This window comes from Eleutherodactylus coqui, chromosome 3 (assembly GCF_035609145.1).
Source record: "Eleutherodactylus coqui strain aEleCoq1 chromosome 3, aEleCoq1.hap1, whole genome shotgun sequence".
NCBI classification, from domain to species: domain Eukaryota; kingdom Metazoa; phylum Chordata; class Amphibia; order Anura; family Eleutherodactylidae; genus Eleutherodactylus; species Eleutherodactylus coqui.
The window spans coordinates 189,808,308-189,830,465 of NC_089839.1; the positions used below are offsets into that span (position 1 = coordinate 189,808,308).

Genomic DNA, 22,158 nt, shown 5'->3' on the forward strand with positions numbered 1-22,158 from the left:
TTTAAATTTGATTTGTCACACGGATGCATCGAGAATGAAAGGCACACCTGGGATAATTGTCTTTTGTGCTGTAAATGGCCATGTACAATTTTATTTTTAAGCGACAAATGGCAAAAATGCCCATAGGGAAGCATAAGAAGGGCAATGTGCCCCTAGGAAGAATGTGTAGTAATGGTGACACCCATATAGTTAGGTTGGGATTGTCTGGGATAGGGGTTTCTTTGTGCAAAAATGGTTTTGACCACATGGCTTTGCAGTGCTAGATAGTTTAGGGAACAATAGTGGATGGTTCTTTGGATGGAAGATAAGGGATTAGAGGTGGAGGCAACCATGAGGTTGGTCAGGGTGGATCAGCAGTTGCTCCAGCGGAGCCAGCAAAGGTGCATGGACACTGCTGGCTCTTAGCCTGGGGACAGGCGGGTGTGTGAGATGCAGCATTTAGTCCGGTTCACCTAACTGTGTTTTGTGGTGTTGTAAATAAGGATTGGCTAATATCGTGTGGCGCAGAGTGTTAAGGCAGCAGAATGCAGAACTAAGCTCTCACTTTTGACCTGAGGTTGCAGGTTCAATCCACGCGTAGTTCAGGTAGCCGGCTCAAGATTGACTCAGCCTTCCATGCTTCTGAGGTCAGTAAAATGAGTATCCAGCTTGTTGGGGGGTAAAAGGTGACTGGGGAAGGCAATGGCAAACTACCCTGCAAAAACAGTCTGCCAAGAAAACGTCACGATGTGATGTCAACCTAGGAGTCGGTCATGACTCAGTGCTTGCACCAGGGGACTTTCCCCCTTTACCAATATTGTTTGGTGTGGTTATTCGTAAGATATAAATACTTTATTATTAGTGATTATGCTGTAGCTCTGTGTTATTTTACATCATTTTTACATAGGCACAAGTCTTACATGGGCAACATCTGTATAACAATTTGATTCTTACGGTTTTGCACTATGTACTCTGGACTTCTCTCATACTCCTATGGTACCCCATTTTACATAAAGGATACTCATAACAGCCAAAGAAGGGTAAAGGGTTATAACAAAAGTCTTAAAGACAATCTGTCAATGTGATAGACCTATTAAAATAAGGATATCAATATGATATCTTAATTCTGCTGATGTCCTGCTGATTGTGGTGGTCCCAGAGGTTGGATCTTGAGCAATCACACTTCGATAGTCTATCCTAATGAAAAGCCATCAATGTATATTCCCAAAAACCCCATTTATTTTATTTTATTTTAAGAATAATTGTCTTTTCCCCAAGCTATGATCTCTTAGAAAAAACTAGAGGCTGTTCATCTATACTTCGAGCAGAATATTCTGCTTAATTTGGCCAAGGATCCACTTCTTTGTTCTCCTTGCTGAAAGCCACTATGGCAATTTTTGAAAAGTGTCCAAAGCATAGTTTAGTTTATGGAATAATGATAAAAAAATATGTGTTTTTATGTTCTGCCAGCTTCAGAAGTGAAGCAGTGGTGCCAATAAAATGTCTTCAACTTTAGAGGGATGTCAAAGCAGTTGTCTGTTATTTAAATATTGCTGCCTACCCTTAAGATCGATCAGCTGTTTGAAGGGGTTGCAGAGCTTGGATGAGCACTGCAACCTCTTGTGTACTAGTCACAGCACCACACATTGCATAGCAGCTGTACCTCATATTGCAGCTTCAGAAATGCTATTTGACCAATGAACGTGACAACACAGGTCGAAGAAAAGGCAATGGTATCAGACCTCCACTAAAGTGATATTGATGACTAAGCTTAAGTCTCAGATAATGACTATAACCACAGGAATACCTAAGCAAATGCCAAAGCCAATTGGTCTTGGTAGATATGCACTATATTTTTCAATTCAAAAATAGTATAGAAAGGAAGAAGGAGGATTGATGTGTTTGAGCTATGGTGCTGGCGAAAGCTGCTGCGTATACCCTGGACAATAAGAGTAAGGCCTCGTTCAGACAAGCGTGCATTTGCGCACACAAATCCGTGCATCCACGGACATGCCAAAACACGGGTGAAAGCAGGTCCATGCCTATTGCCGGCGGCCCTATTGAAAGCAATTGGCTGACAGCAATCCCTGCAGTGATTTTCGGGGAAGGGCTTTTGGACACAGCGCTCAGCCAATCACAGGCCGCGCTCGGCCATTAATTGAATTCAATGGAAGAACATCGCAATGGGAGACCATTGTAAACCTCTGCCACAGCTGTGACAGCTGTGGCAAGAGATTATTTACTCCCCACGGGAGTCCCCTTTTCACTGAGCGCTGTGACAGTGCAGTCACAGTGTTCAGTGACAAGGGAACTCCCTGTGGGGAATATTGATGCACAGCATGGACCTATGCATGCACGCATGTCCTATGTTTTGCGTTATGTTTTGCAGGTATGCGCATTTGCACCCCTTTAAAACACGGACATGTGAACACAGCATAGGGAACCAATGGTTTTAATAGACGCGTGGTTATGTGTGCACGATTGTATGCACATAAACACGCTCGTCTGAATGAGCCCTAACAAACAGAGAAGTCCTGAATCATATAGGATCTGATATATCACTGGAGGGCAAAATGACCAGTTTCAGTCTTATGTATTTTGGCCATGTGATGCGAGCAGAGTCGCTAGAAAAATCTATAAAGCTTGGACAGATCAGTGGCAAAAGAAGACCAGTGGCCGCCAAAGAACACAATGGCTGATACTGTCAAAACTGATACTGACATAGACATTGGCATGGATCACACAACTGAAAGAAGCAGTGCACAACCGAAAAACATGAAGGGAGCTCGCTTTTAGAGTCGGGGTCGCCGAGGGATGTGAACAACTAAACGGCTAACAACAACAATAGAAAGGAAGCCCACTGCAACCCTATCACCAAGGGGCCTATAAATACCTGGAATTGGGACTGTTTCCCAAATCCCACACATTTAGATTGGATTCACCAGCCATGTAATATCTTTGGCACCTAGAGTACCATATGTGGCAATGTCTGCGTGAAGGGTGGGGTGGGCAACGACACAGCGGCTCACTGACTCCATGGTAAAAGTCTGTATAACTTTATTTTCTTGATTATTCAGCTATAACATGGAAATCCAGTGGAAACACAATAGCACTGGCAGCGCATATGCTTTGTGCTATAAACATAACAAACACTTGCCCGTCAAGCCGCTAATTAAACAATAGTTTCCTCACTCCCTACAACGCAGTGGCCTAGCAACACTACGCAGACGCAATGGTGTTAGTCTGGGGGTGTCCTTTCCCATCAGACTTGCAGCGTTACCACAGCCTGGTCTCTCACAGAAATCAGGCTTTCAGCTTCCACTTAAGTTCCCTCTCAGGGAGTAGCTCCAGCTCTCTCTCAGAGCAACAGTTCTGCCTCAGCTCTCATTTTGGCTCTGAGCTAGGGACTGCATGTGTGTGCAGATTTAAGCTTCTCCAGACACACTTGCACAGGTGTCCCTGCTGATTAGCACACCTTCCAGTACCACCGAAGGCCCGTTTACAGCCCCCTGCAGGCCAATCTGTGTACCGCCTTGCCACACATTGCAATGCTTTTTGTTCCCCAGAAATAAATGTATAGTCACTTGAAATAGTGTCTAAAGTGTTCAAATGAATGCTGTTTGTGTGCTTTTACCAAAGAAATTGTTAGCAGAATAGAAAATGAATGGTGGAGCAACCCCAGTGGAAAATTGAAAAGAGGGCATAGTCCTCAATTTCGTTTTCTAAGAGTAAATGACTGATATTTTTTGAATAAAGGAGAAACACTCCCCGTATATAGTAGGTGCAGCCGACCCCAAATAACACCATACCCGACTAGGTAAACGTTTAGACAACAAATACCAAAATGGTTAGAAAATTGTGTATAAGATGCGACCTATAGACATAAAATTACATTAGATGGGTTTTTACCAAACTTCTCTGTTTATTCATAAAATCCGTATATATACACGTTTTGAGATCAGCAGACCTCTTCTGTAGTACCTACTGGGGATACATCGAGCAAGAATAGTTGTCCTGTTTAAAACCACTGACTCCAATTCAATTTGTATGAGCTGCCAAAAGGAGTGGGGGAAGGGAAGTGACAACTATTCTGAGAACACTTCTCAGCAATATGTTTTACTCAAAAAGGTAGTTGCAAGACCCAAGTCAGCCTGACAAACCAAGTTGAATATCTTTACTAATCCAATACTACTTTCTAGTATTCTACCCTTAAAAACAACAATTCTTATGTGAAGTCGTGGGTGTCTGACTTTCCTTTGAGGAAAGTTAATGGTGGTATAAGAATTTATTGACATTCCTATTTAATAAGATGCACAAAGTTGATTGGAATTATTATTATTAAAAACAAAGATCTTTTTGAAAAAGTTGTACAATTTTCAGGTCAATTAAACAGTTTGCAAAGATTGATAAACTTGACATAGTTTATTTTCCAAGCAGCAGGACACATTTCCGTGGACTTCAGTGGAGTCCTGTCCGTTGATGTCTTTATCATTTTCTGCATACACTTTTTAATGCTTTTTCCATACTACTACTCACATTCAGTAATCAATGTCACAGTGAGACGGAGATGAAGGCTGGAGATAAAAGCATGAGTGAACATGAGGGACCTCTGGTCTTATCGCGATGACACCTTGATGATATCCTTTCCTTAATTCTCTGCTCTCTACGGTGATGCCTCTATGAATTAGTATATTTTCTGGGCGCCACAAGCCTGTTTCTCTCCTCTAGATATCATTTTTCTTTGATTTATCTTTGATATGTTTTATATTCATATGAATGAGGCACTGTACAAATTTCTCCTGAGATCAATTTGTGAGCCTTTTTATGGTAAAAAGACCAGTTCCCTAGTGTGCCTGCTTATTTGATATGGAAATTCACATGCTTGCCCTATATCCAACCACATCCTCCTCGATGATATTTTTTGTAGATTTTTACAATAAGTAGACATGTCCTCAATGTGATGTCAAACCAGTATAGACATGTATGACACCCACACTATCCTACCAAAGGCATTTGGATACCAATATCAGTAGAATGCATAATGTCTTATTAGTATGTTGTGTGTTCTAAACCATGCTACATAAGATCCAGACCCTTTAAAGTGTTAGCCATAATTTGTGAGGGGAATTGCATGCTATGGGATATACGGGTTATACTACTGCACACAAGCTGTCCATTATGAGGCGCAATGCATCAGCCCATCTACAAAGCTGCAAAGAGTGTCGTCATTTGACAGTTGAGCAATGGAAGAATGTTCTGAGGAGTGACGAATCACACTACTCCATCTTAAAATCCGATGGATGTACCTGGGTGTGGAGGACCCCTGGGGAAGCCTTTTGCCTCAGCCTGTTGTGCCAGCAGTTAAATATGGTTAAGGTTCTGTTATGGTCTCAGGATGTTTTACGTGGCATGGTCTCAGTCCGTTGGTTGTAGTGACAAGAACCATGAACACGGAGGTGTACCTTGACCTTCTAGAAAATAATGTTCTGCCAACAATTGGGCAATACTCTGTAAACGGTCAGCGATACTTCCAACAAGACAAGGCGCCTCGTCACAAGTCCAACGCTGTTTTACGTTGGTTTGAGGATATGGATGTTCCATGATTGGACCAGCTGTACGGAGTCCAGACCTCAGCCCTACTGAACATCTTTGGGATGAATTGGAATATCAGATCAGGAAATCTGAACAGCGTCCATCTTCTTTGAGAGAGCTTGCCAGATGTTTTCAATATGTATGGAAGGAAATACCAGCTGAAGTTTATCAGACGTAAGTAGAAAGTGTGCCACAAAAAATATCATATGTCTAACAAGATAGCTACATAGCTCCTCTGAGTGTATCTTGGTAGTGCATTGGTAGTCTAAGACACTACACACTGCTCTGATTGGCCAGCACTGCTCACATAACTAGTACAAGCCATTCATAGAAATGTGAAATGCATCCGACTACCAGTTGCACAGAGTGCACCAGTTAGTGAAAAGAGCAGTGTGGCCTTCTTGAAAAACCAAAACGTAACCTGAGGGACAAGCAGATCTGGGGGGTTAAAATATTTTATTCTCCAGGATTCGAGGTTAACTTTAAGGCCAAAATTGACTTTATCCTTAAAATGGTTACGAAGATCATTTGGTTCACTACAGGCCTCAAGGTCTTTTTGCTTATCTTGCAGATATGAGTGAGAAATTATATTCTTTGTTGTTCCAAATTTGGTAGTTTGGTTGAAAATCAAAAAATATACATAATATTCCAAATCTTGATGGAAGTAAATTTGGATTTACTTTGCGTATTCAACCCTAACTGAACTAATCAGAAGAATATGAAATCATCCTTCAGTGGTAATTGCAGTGTCTTATTGCAAAATGAATAAAGAGTCGTGGGATTACTGTTTCTAATTAAACTCCCTAAATTGAAAGATTGTGGCCTGCAAAGTCTAGAGTGTTGTTTTCTTAATTAACGTTAAAGATATATACTTGTTTGAACAGAATTCAGGTAACATCAGCAAAAAGTTAAACAGACCAGCAAAAAAACTTCTATCATAGTGAAGGAATCATACCATATAGAAATAGATAAAATTCAGGGCATTCATTCTATGGAATAAATCTAAAAAAGGGTCATTTTAGAAAATAACAGTAGGCAAATTTATCAAAACTGAAGGCCAATATTAGCCTTGTTACCAATAGTAACCAATCGTAAGGCTGCCTTCTAAATAGCTGTTAAAGACATCAAGGCCATTCTTTATAAATGAAGCCTTTATCTGTAGTTAATTACATGAAAATTCCATTGATGGGGATCTGACAGCTGGGTTCTTCCTAAACCTTGAGAGCAAAGAAGTCCTTGTATTGTAGCATTGACCATTGATGGTCATTATGTCAGTTCCCATAACTTACATTGATTTCAGTGGAGTGGTGACCACATATGGGTACAAAATTCTGTTTAAATTTGTGTTGGAGGCTCCACAGTGCTATACTTCCCACCAAAACAGCAGACACCCCCAAAAAAACCCCAATGAACCTCATTTTAAGTCAATGGAGTCTCCTACATGGTATAGTTATCTCTTATCAACACAGGTGTAAACAGAGTCTAAAGTTACTTGTATATTTTAGAGAACCATCAACCGAACACTCATTCATCCAACAGCCATCTTGCTGCTTCTACCTCAACCTCTGGGAGTGGCTTATCTCCCAAGAACAAGAAGATTAGGCAATTGGAGTCCGACAGCCAGTCCTTATTTGCCCCAATACCTGCCATCAGAGAAGAGACAGGAATTCCCGATGCACATTAGATGATCGTCTACTCCCGTCAAATTCTGCAGCTTTGGCCAATCTTCATCTAATGTGTAAGGTCACTGTAAGCACTGCTTCTAACACCAAGTCTTTGGCTCTAAATCAGCTTCAAATGTGTCCTACTGCACTTCAGGGCCCATTATTACCAGGAACTGGACCTACTGGAGAATCCACTTGTACTCTTGTGTGATATCTCAGATGAACCAGTTAAGTAAATTCTCAGAAGGTTATCTAAGATCAGAAAAAAAATTTCAGTCTTTTTTCTAGAAACAACGCCAATAGCGCCACAAGAATATGAAGAAAATAGGAGATATTGGATTTACGCCCACCAAGAGCGTGGCATCCAACAATGCCACACACAGATACAAAAAGGCCTTAAACAGCATCTCCAATCCTGGTAGAGCTTGGCACCAACTATCAATAGGAGGCCACTCAGAGATGGGGTAAAAACAAACATACACCACTGGCACTTGATCATATGAGCAGCGCATGGTGTTACAGTCACTCTTTTTTCCCCAGAAACGTCTCTACTCTTGTCCAGTTTTTGTGTCTGGTCTTGCTTTATTTTTCACATGGGGCTTAATTGCAATGCCAGGCACCGCCACTGGACAGTAATGACACTCTTTCTGGGGGAAAAAAAAGCTGACCCAGAATCTTTGGAGAATTATTTTTAATTAGCATTTTTTAATTCAGTTTTCGGTATTTTTTTGTTCTTATATTGGAGTTTATATAAATAGCACACATCTTCAATGACTAAAGACTATTGACATTAGTAACAAGTTTGAGAACCCTCATTTTTCACCTTGCATACGCGTCATATCTTCTTCAGAAATGATGGGCTAGAACATAGAATGAACTTATACGTTAAATGGTACAGTCATTAGCACTGGGTAAAAATCAAATGAGATTCCTGCTCAACCAAAACTATTCAACGCTTCAATTATTCCATTGTGTTTCTTTGATCTTTTTTACAATTCTACAATTCTTTGTAGAGTCCAATTTGCATAATACTGTAATAAACTAGACTGATGAAGAATGTGGAGATAACGGAAAATATTAATAAAAGCACATGTTCAACATCATAAAAAAACAAAATGTCGTATTATTGGCTCATGTACTATTACTAGCGGGGATGGGACGGAACAAGCATAAAACAAGACATAACTTACATTTACATTGAGGAGACTGGTGGATTAAAGCCAGTCTCAGAGGGGTTGGTTAGGCATGGATCCCAGATACTAGGTGCTATAGACGGTGGAGTTGCCAACAAACTGATCTGCCTTGAACAGGGTACTTCAGTACAGGGTTAGAGCACAAAATGTTTTCCTTGTCCCAGGTGAAAGAAAGCCAAGCTACAATTCAATACTATGCATGGTTAAACCTGTATTCAAGGTCATATGTATATAGTGCATTGGCGAAGTTGACTCCATCCTATCAGGCTTATTTCACAGACAGCAAACTCTTCATTGTGGTCACAATTTTGCTTTACGTTGGCATCAGTGACATTGATAGCATCAGGCACCATGGGCACTTGACCCAGGTCTTTTGCCCGATGTTCTGATCTCCCAGCACCAGGGATTGACACATTGATTTCTGCCTGCTCCTTCTCCAACAGTGCCCCCTGGTACCCCAGGCATCATCACTCCCGATATTTACAATGTAGTTTAGCAGCTGATTTTACTGACCCTCTGACTGTGAGCATACCTGCACTAACCCAACCATATGCAGTGAAATGAAGCACATGTTTAGGAAGACTCATCAGTGGAAGTTATCAATGGCTGCTTATTTTTCCCACAGTGGTCAAAAGGGGAAATTTAGTGTTACATAAAGGGAACTCAAAGTATACATAGGGAGATTGGTTCCACTATAGTACGATCCGCTATATATTAAAGGGGTTGTGCCGGGATCACAACCCTCACCATGTAAGCGCATATAAGTGTCAAAGAGTTAGATCCCTTGCTTAGAAACTTCCTTCGCAACCCAGAATGGGTGGACTTTGGGTATAATAGGATGGCCATTCATCTGAATGGCCATCTTATAATACTACATTTTCCTTGCAGCAGCCACTGCAAGGAAAATGTCTAGCTGGCAAAATCAACTGTTTGCCAGAGGTCCCGAGATCAGGACCCGTGGTGATCAGCTGTTTGTCTCTGGTACAAAATACTAAAAGGGGATAAGACAACCCTTTAGTGGTCTTTACTCTGGCTTATAGAGGAGGGTCCTGAGTGTGTGACTCCCCTCCATGACTTCCATATGCTATAATAGGGTGCTGTATATAGTACGGAGTTGTCCAGATGCTTCAATATTCTGCAACTTTTTGCAGAGTGTGTTAACACTTACATTGGGCTCAGTCCCTATTGAGGTTCATAATCTATGGACAGCATGAACCTAGGAAAGTCACAGCCTGTCAACTTTCAGACAGCATGAACCTGAGGCAGGCACAGCCATAGCAAAGGTATATGTGTTATTTTGAAATGCTGCTGCATTGGAAAAGTGACATAGAATAGGGCTCAGAATCACTGCTATTCACAAGCAGGGAGAGGCGGCCTGTTGCTCTATGTGATCCGGGTGGGGAGAAAGTGGCTGAGCTTCGTCCCTATGACTCTGAACCCCATTCTGTGCCAATTTTTAGTGTATGTTTGTTCTGAAACAGAGCAGCTTTTCAGAATAACACATACACTCCTGCATTGCCAATGCCTGTCCCAGTTTTATCTTGCTCGTGGTTCAGTCAGCATGAACCTGGTGAAAAATTCCCTTTAAAGTTGATTTCCCTTTTAATTGACGTCAAAACCCCCAAAGGATTCCATAAATACTAATACTTTGCAGTGAATTGACTACCTTCTTAACAATGTAAGAGGGATGAGCGGTGCCCTGCTCCCCCTCTTTCTACAGCAGCTCTGCTACTCTGACAGTGGGTACTCTGGCTGCGCTTAGCCTCAAACCTGTGAGACAGAGCAGGGAGAGTGGAGAAGGAGACCAGCAGCAAGTCAGAAAAATAGGTGCATGGCAGACCCAGAGCATCAGATTCTAGTGCACAGAAGAGCACCCTGTCTGTGATGTGGCAGGGAGGTGAAGAAAGAACTGGTGCTTGTCAGTGCAAGCAATAGGAGTCTCCATCTTCTCCAATGACAAGGCTAAAACATTACCACCCTAAAGACACTGCCCTTTGGTAAGGATAGTAAAGGGGGGCTAAATCCTGTCCTCTTCGGGAGCACACTAGAACCTTCCTTGTGCCGCCAGGCATAATATTACAGCCTGGTAGCTGTGCTACAAGATAGCAAGAGCAGCAAAAGCAGGAGTGTCAGGGATCGAACCCAGGACCTCCTGTACTTCAGTTACCAGTTCTTTCTGCTGAGCCATTCAGCCTTCTGGAGAGCTCCCTCGCTGGACCTTAGCCTCGTTCCCGTATCCTTGATCCAGTTCCCTATCTTGGCTCCACCCTGCTCCTGATTAGACTTCATATATAAAACTGGCCCTTCCATTGCACCATTGTGAGATTATTGTGCCTCACAGTCATAGTGAAGTTCCACTACCTGCCTGCTCCTCTGCAACCTAACTGAGACATACTGTTACCGACCCCTGGCATTCTTTCTGACAACGTTACCTGCTTGCTCCCTCGTACCTGTTATCTGTTACTGTCACTTGTTTCTCCTGGTTCTCCTTTGACCACGCTCTCGGTCTTCATGGGCTACAACACCGGAGGCTCCAATCAAGAACCAGACTGTTTACAAGGAGAGTGACATGTCACCAGGTCAAGAGAAGAGCCTTTAAGTGGTGCAGGCCACATCAGAGTGACTACAGCATCCAACTTCCCATACTGGGGACCAGCCTGGAACACAACAGAGGATGAGCAGCTGAGGTCAGGAACCAAGTGATTGAAGGCGAAGCTGTTGCATGAGAGTTGAATAGCATACCGCATAAAAGGAGAGGGAGTCTCCCTTACCGTATGGGATGTGATCCTGGAAGTAGATGATAGCGCCATGATCTGGGATCTGGATAAACCAAGCTGCCAGACACATGAGACCCGTCTCCAATGACAGTTCAGTGTGCACACAGTAGGCACTTTACAGACTATGACGGATGAATGTTGACTGTAATGCAGGAATTATGACGCGGTCACTATAGTTAAAGATGTTGGTGAATTACGGTAAATGAACTTGAGTTAGCAAACAACGTTACGTATAGATGTTATGTGTACAATCCCTGTACTGCGGATGACAAAAAATTTGGTATGGGCGTGATGCGCCAATAAGATGACACCTGAGAGAAGAGTGGTGAATTGCATTCTTTGTGGTCAGTGAGATGTACCATCACACCTACGGTGTGTTGAGTCCGCGATGCCGAAAAACTCTAAAATTTCAGTAAGTTGAGTGATGGAGATGGGTAGTTGTGAGTGAAGTTCAAAGTGCCTTGTTGTTCTAATATAGATTTATCTAAAATGTTTAAGTAATGTGTGCCTTCTTATAGAGTGGAGCAAGACATGTTAAGTTTATTTTTGTTCCAAAAAACTCCTGCCTCCATCGCCATCTGTCAGCTGCTGCACCATCACACAATCTTCAACTTGGGTTCCTAACCTGTGACCCACCAGCGGTTGAAGTAAATGCATGTTTTTCATGCTGACGAGCGCTCCTGCCACAATGTGTAGAGTCAAAATGTATTATAAGTCATAAGTGTCAACGCAAAACGAAATGTTTTTTTTTTCTGCCATGTTGACTCTAATACTAATCCTAACGGTTATGTAAGCTAGCGATATTTTTGAAGCGGAGAATAAACATTCTTTATTACGTCTCAGCCAGACATTGTACAGGAAAAAAAAATACATATATATTTTTTTTAATTCTTCGAATGGAATGCGTAGGGAGCTGCGTTATGCCATTATAAATTTCATTGCGGGGGCACAATTCAAGTACAACATAGCACACGACATGATGCAGTGTACATAGTGGTATTAATAAACACTTATAATTGAACCATTTTTCAAGGCTACAATATTGTTCAATTAAATTAAGCAGTTCTCCGCGTTGCGTTTTCTCTCTTACTGTTAGAATTATGTGCATTGCCTATCTGTGTTAAGTTTTATGCCATTATATTATACAACCCCATGATCACAGCAATAACGCCTTCATTCTGAAGGAAAAACACACAATGTCAGTACTTTCATGACCACTCTGTTAACCACAGTCATTCGCGGCTTCAAAGTTATCTCATTTCTAAGCCGAGCGCCTGAAATTTTTGCTGCGTTGGAGAAGTAAACGACTTTTATATGTCATCATTTGTCACATGGTTTATGATGTTTGGAAGTGTCATTTGGAACATTTCAGGAATTTGATGCTCCGATGTAATGAGAAGAAAAATTTACTTATTTTTCAAAAATAAATCACCTCATTTTGCATCAGCCAAAAACTGAAAAGCTGAAATTTTTATATGAATGATGTTGGACGCAGTTTTTTCTGTGATGAATGGGTCCTACATGAAGGTACCAGGGGTTATAAGACCCTTTATTGAGATGGTTGTGGGGTCCCTAGATATGAAAATAGCATTTAGGGAGGTGGTGACTTCTACTTCAATGGAAGTCTTCAAACATGGGCTGGACAGACATCTGTCTGGGATAATTTAGTGAATCCTGCATTGAGCAGGGGGTTGGACCCAATGACCCTGGAGGTCCCTTCCAACTCTTCCATTCTATGACATTGTTTTTTAGCCTCTCAAGGGGACCTAAAGATGTGATTGTTCAATCTCTGCGTTGCTTATGTAGTACATTGTACTATGCCTATGACATCAGCCTGTAAGACTCTGCTGGATGCAAGGTCTAATAGGCTGAGTTATATGGCAGACACAGAGGCCTTTTTCAAGCCTCTGCTACTATGGGAACCCATTGGTGCCTTGCAATCCCATTGTGTGGTGCCAATGGGTGACAGGAGAAGCCCCATTCCCTGTAATATGCTTATGTGATGCAGTTGCTATTGATTGTGGCATGTAAAGGGCTAAATTGCCAGGATCTCAGGTTTCTTCGTTCCTGGCTGTTAGAGCAGCAGCCTAGCTGTCAGTAGTGAGTCAAGTCACCACCCTAAAAGATGTATGTGCAGGTTTAAAGTCCATTAGTGATGTCAGCAAAAAGGCGTATTGGTGATCACTAGAGGATGGAGCATATTTACTTATACCGGCATTTCTTATACTGGTCTAAGTAAACTGTGCACCGAGCAACAAATGACAAATGTAGATGGAACCTATACCATCTATAGCTGGAGTAGGTTTCTAATGTACACTATACCAAATGTGATGGGCCATATGTGGAAATACACCTAAGGTTAGGCCAAACTAACTTTTTAAAAAATTTGTGGTGCCTGGAATAATTGCCCGAAAAGTCACAATTTTGGCATATGCGTCAAAATTGCAACTTTTGCATGCAAGAAGACTGACATACAGAGCAAAATAGATATGTTGCATTCTGTCCACTCTACTCACGTATCTATGTCTGTAAATACTTGTATTCCCTATGAAATAATTCTGGAGCCTCTTTCAAATGCTGTTCCTGTTAGTCCTTCGGAAAGTGGGTCAATAAATTTAGAAGTGAGAGTATACCTATAATGATATACTTAACTGTTTGTATTGTTTATAAGCTATGATTGACAGCCATGAGTGACTCCACCCAGAAGACTCTCAATCAAGGAAGGGTTCATTGGTTCATGCTGCTTTGCCAAATTTTCCAGCAGAAATCTGGATTCACCTGACCAGGAGATATTTTCCACTCTTCAGTGATGTAGTCATTGTGCTCTTTTGCACTGCAGTCTTGCCTTTCTGTTCCTCACATAATGGCGCATGAACTGGTCATCTGCTGTTATAGGCCATCCATGCTAAGGAACGACGAGTTGTGCATTTGAACATGTGTAGTAGTTGGCTGCAATTGGCTTGATTGTACAGCGCTCCACCACTTTCAGCCATGAGTTATCTACATCCACAGGATCCCCCTTTGTAGGATGTATTTCCTTGACCACACCATTCTTGGTTTACAGTACTCTCCACACCGTTACATGAGAAACCTCCATATGGTTGGCAGTGAGATCCTGGCCCCGGCTAGTCTAGCACCGATGGCCAGGTCACTCAGATTGTTGGATTTTCCCATCTAATGTGGATTCACACTGAAACTACTGGTTTAACAGAAAACTTGGCATGTGTTTTTATGCTGTACTCCATGGTCACAGGTCTAATTTCCATGCAGGGATGCACAATTGTGAAAGGGTCGGTGTCTCTAATAAGTCATTCAAGTATACATATATTTATTAACTTCGCTCTCTGTTGATTTTCCACCCACATCTGCTGGAAATTTGTACAAAGTGATACCTTCCTTCTCAGTCATCCATTATTCCAGTTCATATATAATTACCATGAATTGCATTCGGGATGTAGCGGTATTCTGTATATTTCATATTAATACGGAGCTACCTCTGGAGGTGACTATTCAACACAGATTACATTAGTGTCGCCAGAAGTCATTATTAAAGTAGAAATTCCATTCATATGCGAATTTCATTTCAGTAAAAAGACAAGTTATCCATTGGTTCTTCTACAGGTAAATTAAGTAATATAAGCAATGTATTAAACATGCTCTCATACATTTTCATTATTTTGTAGCTTTGGAAAAATAATGCAGTGATCTTTATTACCGGTATAAATATCAAAGTGGCTAATGCTTCTCCACTACATGACACGCCTGGTGCTCGGCTGCCAACACACATCATACATAAGACTATAGGAATTACTGCTGTAACAGAGGGAAAATAGCACAAGGAATGTTATTAGTTGGGGATGTTGTTCTCTAGAGTCCTAAAAGCAAAACGATCTAGCTCCTATATGGGTAGAAAAGAAGCTTAAAAGGGATATTCATTGTCATTTTGTGTCATTTTGCGCTGCATGTAACAAAACAGACATTCTTTCAACTCCCCACTTTTTCTGTATATTTGCCGATTTTTTAAAATAGGCTTCGGGTAGTTTGCTTCAATGGGCACATGCAGCAAAATTTTGAGAAATAAGCCACACCTCTTTATAACAGGTTACGCCCCTCTATATAAGACCTCTCCTTACCCTAATGTTCTTGAATCATAAGCAGCACACACAAGCTTCTCAGATGTCTCCATGATCTCTGTTCAGAGCCTAGACCTTTCTACTTATCTTCTCCACTCTTTTTACTGAAGCCCCTTTACGCTGCAAAAATGGAGACATACTGTACTTTCCTTCTTATTTTTTTTTTTGAAGGGACCCCAAAAAATGGAAGCTTTCTTCAATTTGTGGAGTCTGAAAACAAAAAAAAACCTGTGTTAATTTAGCTCAAGAGATAGATCACAACTTCATGGCTGTACATGACACATACGCTGTGGCCAGATAGTATGTCCCACCTTCGTGAATAGAATATATAGCCTAGTTTGATACCTTTTGACATAATCTGAAACTTAATGTCCAGCACCCAAGCAGAGGGAAGAACTGTTGAGGGCTACCTTTCAGGAGATTTTGGCAACTCACCAGAGATTTGATGACTCTTCCGGGAGTCCAGATGGTCTCTTCTTTTTACGTGAGCCTCCCAGATCTTGGTGTACTGTCCATACCAAAGATCTGAGACCCTCTTTTCTTTGGCCTATGGATGTTTCTATTGTATACTGTACCTCTTGGTATCTAATTATCTGTTTAAATTCCAATTTTGTATTGGGCCATTAGTTGCCATCCAGAAGATAGCAGCAGAGATTATTTTCCCTTTTTTCAACATAGTAACATAGTGTGTAAGGCTGAAAAAAGACATATGTCCTTCTAGTTGAGCCTATTACCCCCCATTGTTGATCCAGAGGAAGGGGAGGTTTTGTACTGACACCCCAAAATAAGCTCATGAGTTAATTGGTGTTCTATGAAACTGACTCCAGTGGTGCCTCTGATAGAGAAAATAGTCTGTGAGCCTCACAGAGATCCGTGACTGATGCAAGTGACTATATTCTCTTTATAGTGCTGCGAAATATGTCAGTGATACATAAATATTGGATAAATGTATCTCATTCTTATCTGCCTCCTAGTTACCCAGCTTGTTTTTGACAGGTCATGTTGTTGAAAATGTTCTTGTCTGCTACATTCAGGAAAATAATTACATTTTTTCACTATGGTACAATACATTCTGGATGCGGATGATCTGATCACATCATCCATGAGGTCTCCTATTGGATTTTATGTTTCATTTATCATGACTATTGCACTGAGATTTTGGTAAATGGCCATATGTCCCCCTATCTTAACTACATTTCATCTGATTGGACTGTAGAGTTGGAACTCTTAAGAATAGAAAGAAACGCTCAAGAGTTATAAATTCCATAAACCACTGATCATGTACCCCTAACCCAACATGTCCTCTGTTGCTCTTCTATCTCTGGTAGCCTCTATTTTTTTGTATGAGAGATTTTCCTCCCAAAAATTTCAGTTTTTTAGACATTCTCTTTGGTCAAATTGTTAAAGTTTTATAGTAACATTTTGTAACAACCAGAATGACTTGTATTCTATCTTCTTAGGCTTATGAATGTAAAATTTGATAGTGTTAAACCTTATGCTCTCATATGGCTATACAGCTTTGACGATCTTCTATTATGTACTCTAGAAAACACACGGAAACCTATGTAGGAGCAAATTATGGCTTGCATCAGCAGCAGGCCTACTTGGGAAGATCCTGAGTCTAACTGGGTTTGATGGGCCCATGAAGATATGGGTTAACATTAGAGATGAGTGAGCATACTCGCTAAGGGCAATTGCTCGATCAAACATTGCCCTTAGCGAGTACCTGCCCGCTCGGGAGCAAAGATTCGGCTGCCGGCGGCGGGTGGGGAGCAGTGGGGGAGAGCGGGGAGGAACGGAGGGGAGATCTCTCTCTCCCTCTCTTCCCCCTGCTCATGGCTACAACTCACCTCTCACCCACGCTGGCAGCTGAACCTTTTCTTCCGAGTGGGGAGATACTCGCTAAGGACAATGCTCGATCGAGTAATTGTCCTTAGTGAGTATGCTCGCTCATCTCTAGTTAACATACTCTGTTTGTCAAAGTAAAGATGGGGGAGACAGTGAGCCTACTGAGGTTTTGTTACCAAAGGTCCAGCATACACCTGGAGTCACTCCTGGCCTCACTTGATGGCTTCCAAATTTTTCAAAAGACAATTTTTAAAAATGTCTAAGAATTAAAGGGGTTGTGTTCATTTGCCCTAATAGGGTACTGTATATGAACAAGAGTTGTTTTCTTGGCCCAGCCTCTTCAAACTATGGCCATATGGGCAACATATGCCTATTCCGGGGAAAACAAATCAGGGCCTTCTTTCAAAGACATAGGTTGGGAAATTCCTTTGACATATAACTCTGATGGAAGTCTTAAATACATTGGGAGCAGAACGGGAACATGTATGTTTATTTAAAAAGGAGAGCGAAGTTAAGGCCCATTTAGACACAACGATTATCGCTCAAAATTCACTCAAAAGCCGTCTTTTGAACGATAATCGTTGTGTGTAACTGCACTGACATTGTGCAGTTTTCGTTAAGCCGTCGTTCATCGTTGTTTTTCAGTGAGCTAAAAGGCAACAATGAGTCTTATCAGGGATTCACAGCAGGATCCAGCTGATACTATTGTTTCAGCTGTATCCCGCTACCTGATGACAGCTGGGTATGAAGAACATAGCAGTCCAGCTCTGTTTTCCATACCTGGCATGGAGCGCTCAGCTCTATAACAGCCGGGCGCTCCATGCAGAAAACATCTGGATGCAGAAGACAAGCAAGGACACCCCGCTTGTCTTCTGCATCCTCCGCTCGGAGCGCTCGGCTGTATAACATCCGGGTGCTTTGTGCAGAAAACAATTGGCGCTCGGAGCTGGGAACAGCTGGATGCAGAAGACCAGCCCGGACACCCCGCTTGTCTTCTGCATCCTCCGCTCGGAGCACTCGACTGTATAACATCCGGGCGCTCGGAGCTGGGAACAGCTGGATGCAGAAGACAAGTGGGGACACCCTGCTTGTCTTCTGCATCCTCCGCTCCGAGCACCCGGCTGTATAACAGCTGGGCACTTGGAGCGGAGAACTGCTGGATGCAGAAGACAAGCCGAGACACCCCGCTTGTCTTCTGCATCCTCCGCTGGCAGCGCAAGGCGATCACTCATCTTGAGCGATCATCTTGGGCTGCAAATGACACAACGATTATCGCTCAAAAGTCGCTTGAGCGACATCTTTTGAGCGATAATCGTTGTGTCTAAATGGGCCTTTAGATGCAGACAATCAATCCACTCGGGCAGCATCTTATCTCCTGTGGCATCAGTGGATGGGGCATGTTGAAATTCAGCATGCCCAATTACTCATCTGTCTTCAGGAGACTCATATGACATCTTAAGATTTAAAAGCCTGGCACAAGAGGGCAACTCTACCGCATACACAGTATCCATTGATCACTTTTTATAAATTACGGGGTAATAATCTTTAATATCTGCTTTTTCACATCTTTTTAGCCATTCATTTTATCTGTGAGAACATTCAGTAATTCGATGAAGAATAATATTTTGTGCTGTACATTTTTCTCCCTCCATTTTATTATTTTCAACGTTTACAAAATATTGAGATGTTTAGTCTTATTCCCAAGCCACAAGGTCTTTATCAGTCAATGACCTCTTATGTTCTTGAAGAAGTAAACTTTAAACATTACTACACAGTCGTCAAATGCTCTAGGAGTTATATATCTTGATGTACTGTGTTCTGGTAATTGATAAAATCCGTCTACCGGAACTCAAAGCCCCAGGTACATTGTTCTTTTTTTGTTCTTTTTCCTATCATAATTATGATACCATCATTATTCAAACACATCTAAAAAGCTTCTATCTTATTCTGCAAGGAGTAAAGTTTTGGCAAAGTATGAATTGTCACTACAATCTCTTGCATTGGGACATGTAGGGCTATTTATATTGTAAACATGTGGATAGCCAGACTAAGTTTGCCTTTAGGGCAGTTTCACCCACAATGGGACAGATTTATAAAACTATCTAAAAGAAAAACTGTTTTAGTTGCCCCTAGCAACCAATCAGAGCTCATATTTCATTTTACCAGAGCAGAATACAGAATGAAACCTCCATTGTGATTGGTTGCTATGGACAACTCAGACAGTTTTTTTTAGACAGTTTTAGAAATCTCTACCAATGTTTTTAGGAAAACATCACTGCAGTTTTTTTTAGCCAAAGTCTGATATAAATTCAAAAGGAATGGGAAATATAAAGGAACAACTGATACTTTTCCTTCCATTTCTGTATTTGCCTCAAAAAACTTTCATAATTACTGCAGTGGTGTTTTTCCAGAAAATCAATGTCTGTATGTAAGGAGTGTCCTCCGGGCTACTATTGCATAGCAATAGTCCTTACTGTTAAATGTTTGTTGCTTTCCATAATTTACATGATGGACCTTTAAGATGGGGAGGGCACCAAGGCATGCCAAGGGGGTCTGTGCCATCTTAGAGAGGGTGCTGGACAGTCTAGATGCATTGGGTACTCTCTGCTGACCTCTCGCCACTCCTAAGGAGCAGCAACTCCCTCAATGACACCAGAGCTTCCATGACGCATTGGTGGTTAAATATTGAATGCAAAACCATGGGTAGAACCGTAACCTGCATCTAGACTTTTACTGGGCGATATGTACCTGGGTGAGGTACACTGACGCGCCACATGCTGAATTAGTCACCAGAACTACTGTTATAGACATTGCTTGTTTGATTTCCTAATGCACCAGTTGTGCTTGTTCGCAACGTTACAAGTTTAGAACCCCAATATCTGCTTCCGAGTTTCGACAAGCAATTGTATTGCTGTTGCCATAAAAGTTTATTAGCAAACATGCACCCTTACGAGATGGATATGGCAGCAGCCAGAACACATGGGGTCCACTAAGAGACCAAGGCCGAACACAGGCAATTGCTAGCCCACCAGGCTCGCTTGCCGGGGCCTGCTCTTCCCACCCTCAACTAGACATAGTAGCCTCGTTACATGTGAATTATTCTTTAGAGGGATTTTCCACCTTTACCTATCTTACTTATTCCCTAATATATTCTTGAATTGTCCTTCAAGACTGATAGAATGTACAGTAAAGTCCCATTTACACGCAAAGATAATCTTTCAAACTATTAAAAGATTGAAAGTTTAAGCGATCATTTTGCATAAAGTGTAAATAGACACCAATTAAGACTTTATCATCTTCATATGCATGTAAAAGGGCCTCCAGAAGCTGTTTGCAGAGCCCAGCATTTCGGTTGGGCTTTGCACACAACTGCATTGTTCTTGCACCGACTGCCGGCAAAATACAATGTAATCTCCTGACTCCCACTGAGGACACAGCATGCGGCCTGTTGAGAGATACTTTATCTCTCTGCGGCTGAATGATGGATTTTAAGATCACGTAAAAATCATTGTTCGGACGAAAAGTGCACAATGTGCGCGTTTAAATGCAACGATTATCGCTCATCTGCGGTCGTTTGAACTTTTGAGCGAAAATCATTGCGTGTAAATGGGCCTTAACTTCTGATAATGTACAAAGCACTTTGGCACTAATCAGATTTTTGTAGGCCTGGATATCAGAGTTGGAAGTTCTTTGGAAACATCATAAATGACACCTTAGCCCATGTGCTTGGCATAGCGCCACTGAAATCAAATTATTCTCTGCACAACGTGCAAAGTTGTAGTTTCTGGTTACTCATTCGCTATTTGTCCAACTGCTATGCAATTCCATTGAATTCACTGCTTCAAAAAGCAAAATTGGAAGTGAGTTGCATGGGCTTATTTATTTTTTTCCGTGGTGCAAATTAAGGTAAAGCTTAAAGGGGTCATATGGGCTCCAAATAGAAGGTTCAGCTTGATGTGTTCAATGATTCATTATGGCAGCCATAGAAAAATGGCTTATATGTAGTTTATTCTATAGCAATGAAGACTAAAATATGTGTTTTTTTATATTTTACCAAATGTATGGTGTCAATGAAACCCTCCAGAGTTGAGTTAATGCTGATTCAGAAGTGCTTCTAACCTATCACTCATGTATGATGCTGGCATTATCAGCGATACAAAATGTACATTTCATCCATAGTCTTCTTGCTTTTGGGGAATTACATGACCAGCATTAGCTCCTTGTCCAAGTAATCTGTTTAAGATGCGCAGGGCATACTGCACCGTGTGTCTCCATATTCTTGCATCTGAAGTTTATATTATGCCGTGCTTTGTTACAGATATATAACCGTATACTTATGTTTTGTGTCTTTGCAGAAGGAGGAACATGCGAAGTTATAGCGGCGCACAGATGCTGCAATAAGAACCGTATTGAGGAGAGATCTCAAACAGTGAAATGTTCTTGTTTGCCTGGAAAGGTGGCCGGTACAACCAGAAACAGACCTTCTTGTGTTGACGGCAAGTACCTCAATTCATCTTTAAATGTCAGTGTACTGGAGAACCCACCCTGAGCTGTCAGATTTTAAAAAAAGGGTAGTCCCATGTTTCTTGTCCATACTCCCTACATGCACAACAGCTTTTAAGGCAAATGTCACACATGCCTAATTGCCAATCTGAGCTTACGTTCCAGTTTTATAAAAATGTTCTCAAGTAAACTGCAAATAAAAGCATTATAATAAAGAGTTGTCAGGTTAATAAAAGGTGGCACCCTTTCAGGACCCTTATCTATTAGCCAGAGCGACTAACTATTGATTTCAGGGCAAACTGTGCAATGCTTCATTTCACCAGTGATGGCGCTGCAGCAAACCTAAACACTTGCTCCTAAGTTCGCTCACAGATTGCAACAGACCAATGGGGGTCCCAGCAGTAGGAGCTCTTACGATCTACTATCATTTGGAAATCCTTCTAACTAAATGGCACTGTTGATGCAATTA

General features: G+C 41.6%; 1 protein-coding gene across 2 annotated transcripts in view; it reads left to right on the forward strand.

Annotated features, from left to right (window-relative positions):
- Positions 1-22,158, forward strand: part of TAFA1 (TAFA chemokine like family member 1) — a 368,460-nt gene that overhangs the window by 263,117 nt on the left and 83,185 nt on the right. For both annotated transcript variants that reach the window (XM_066594622.1, XM_066594623.1), the window contains exon 4: positions 21,542-21,682. In XM_066594622.1, the coding sequence (XP_066450719.1) occupies positions 21,542-21,682 (141 nt within the window). The remainder of the gene's footprint in view (positions 1-21,541; positions 21,683-22,158) is intronic.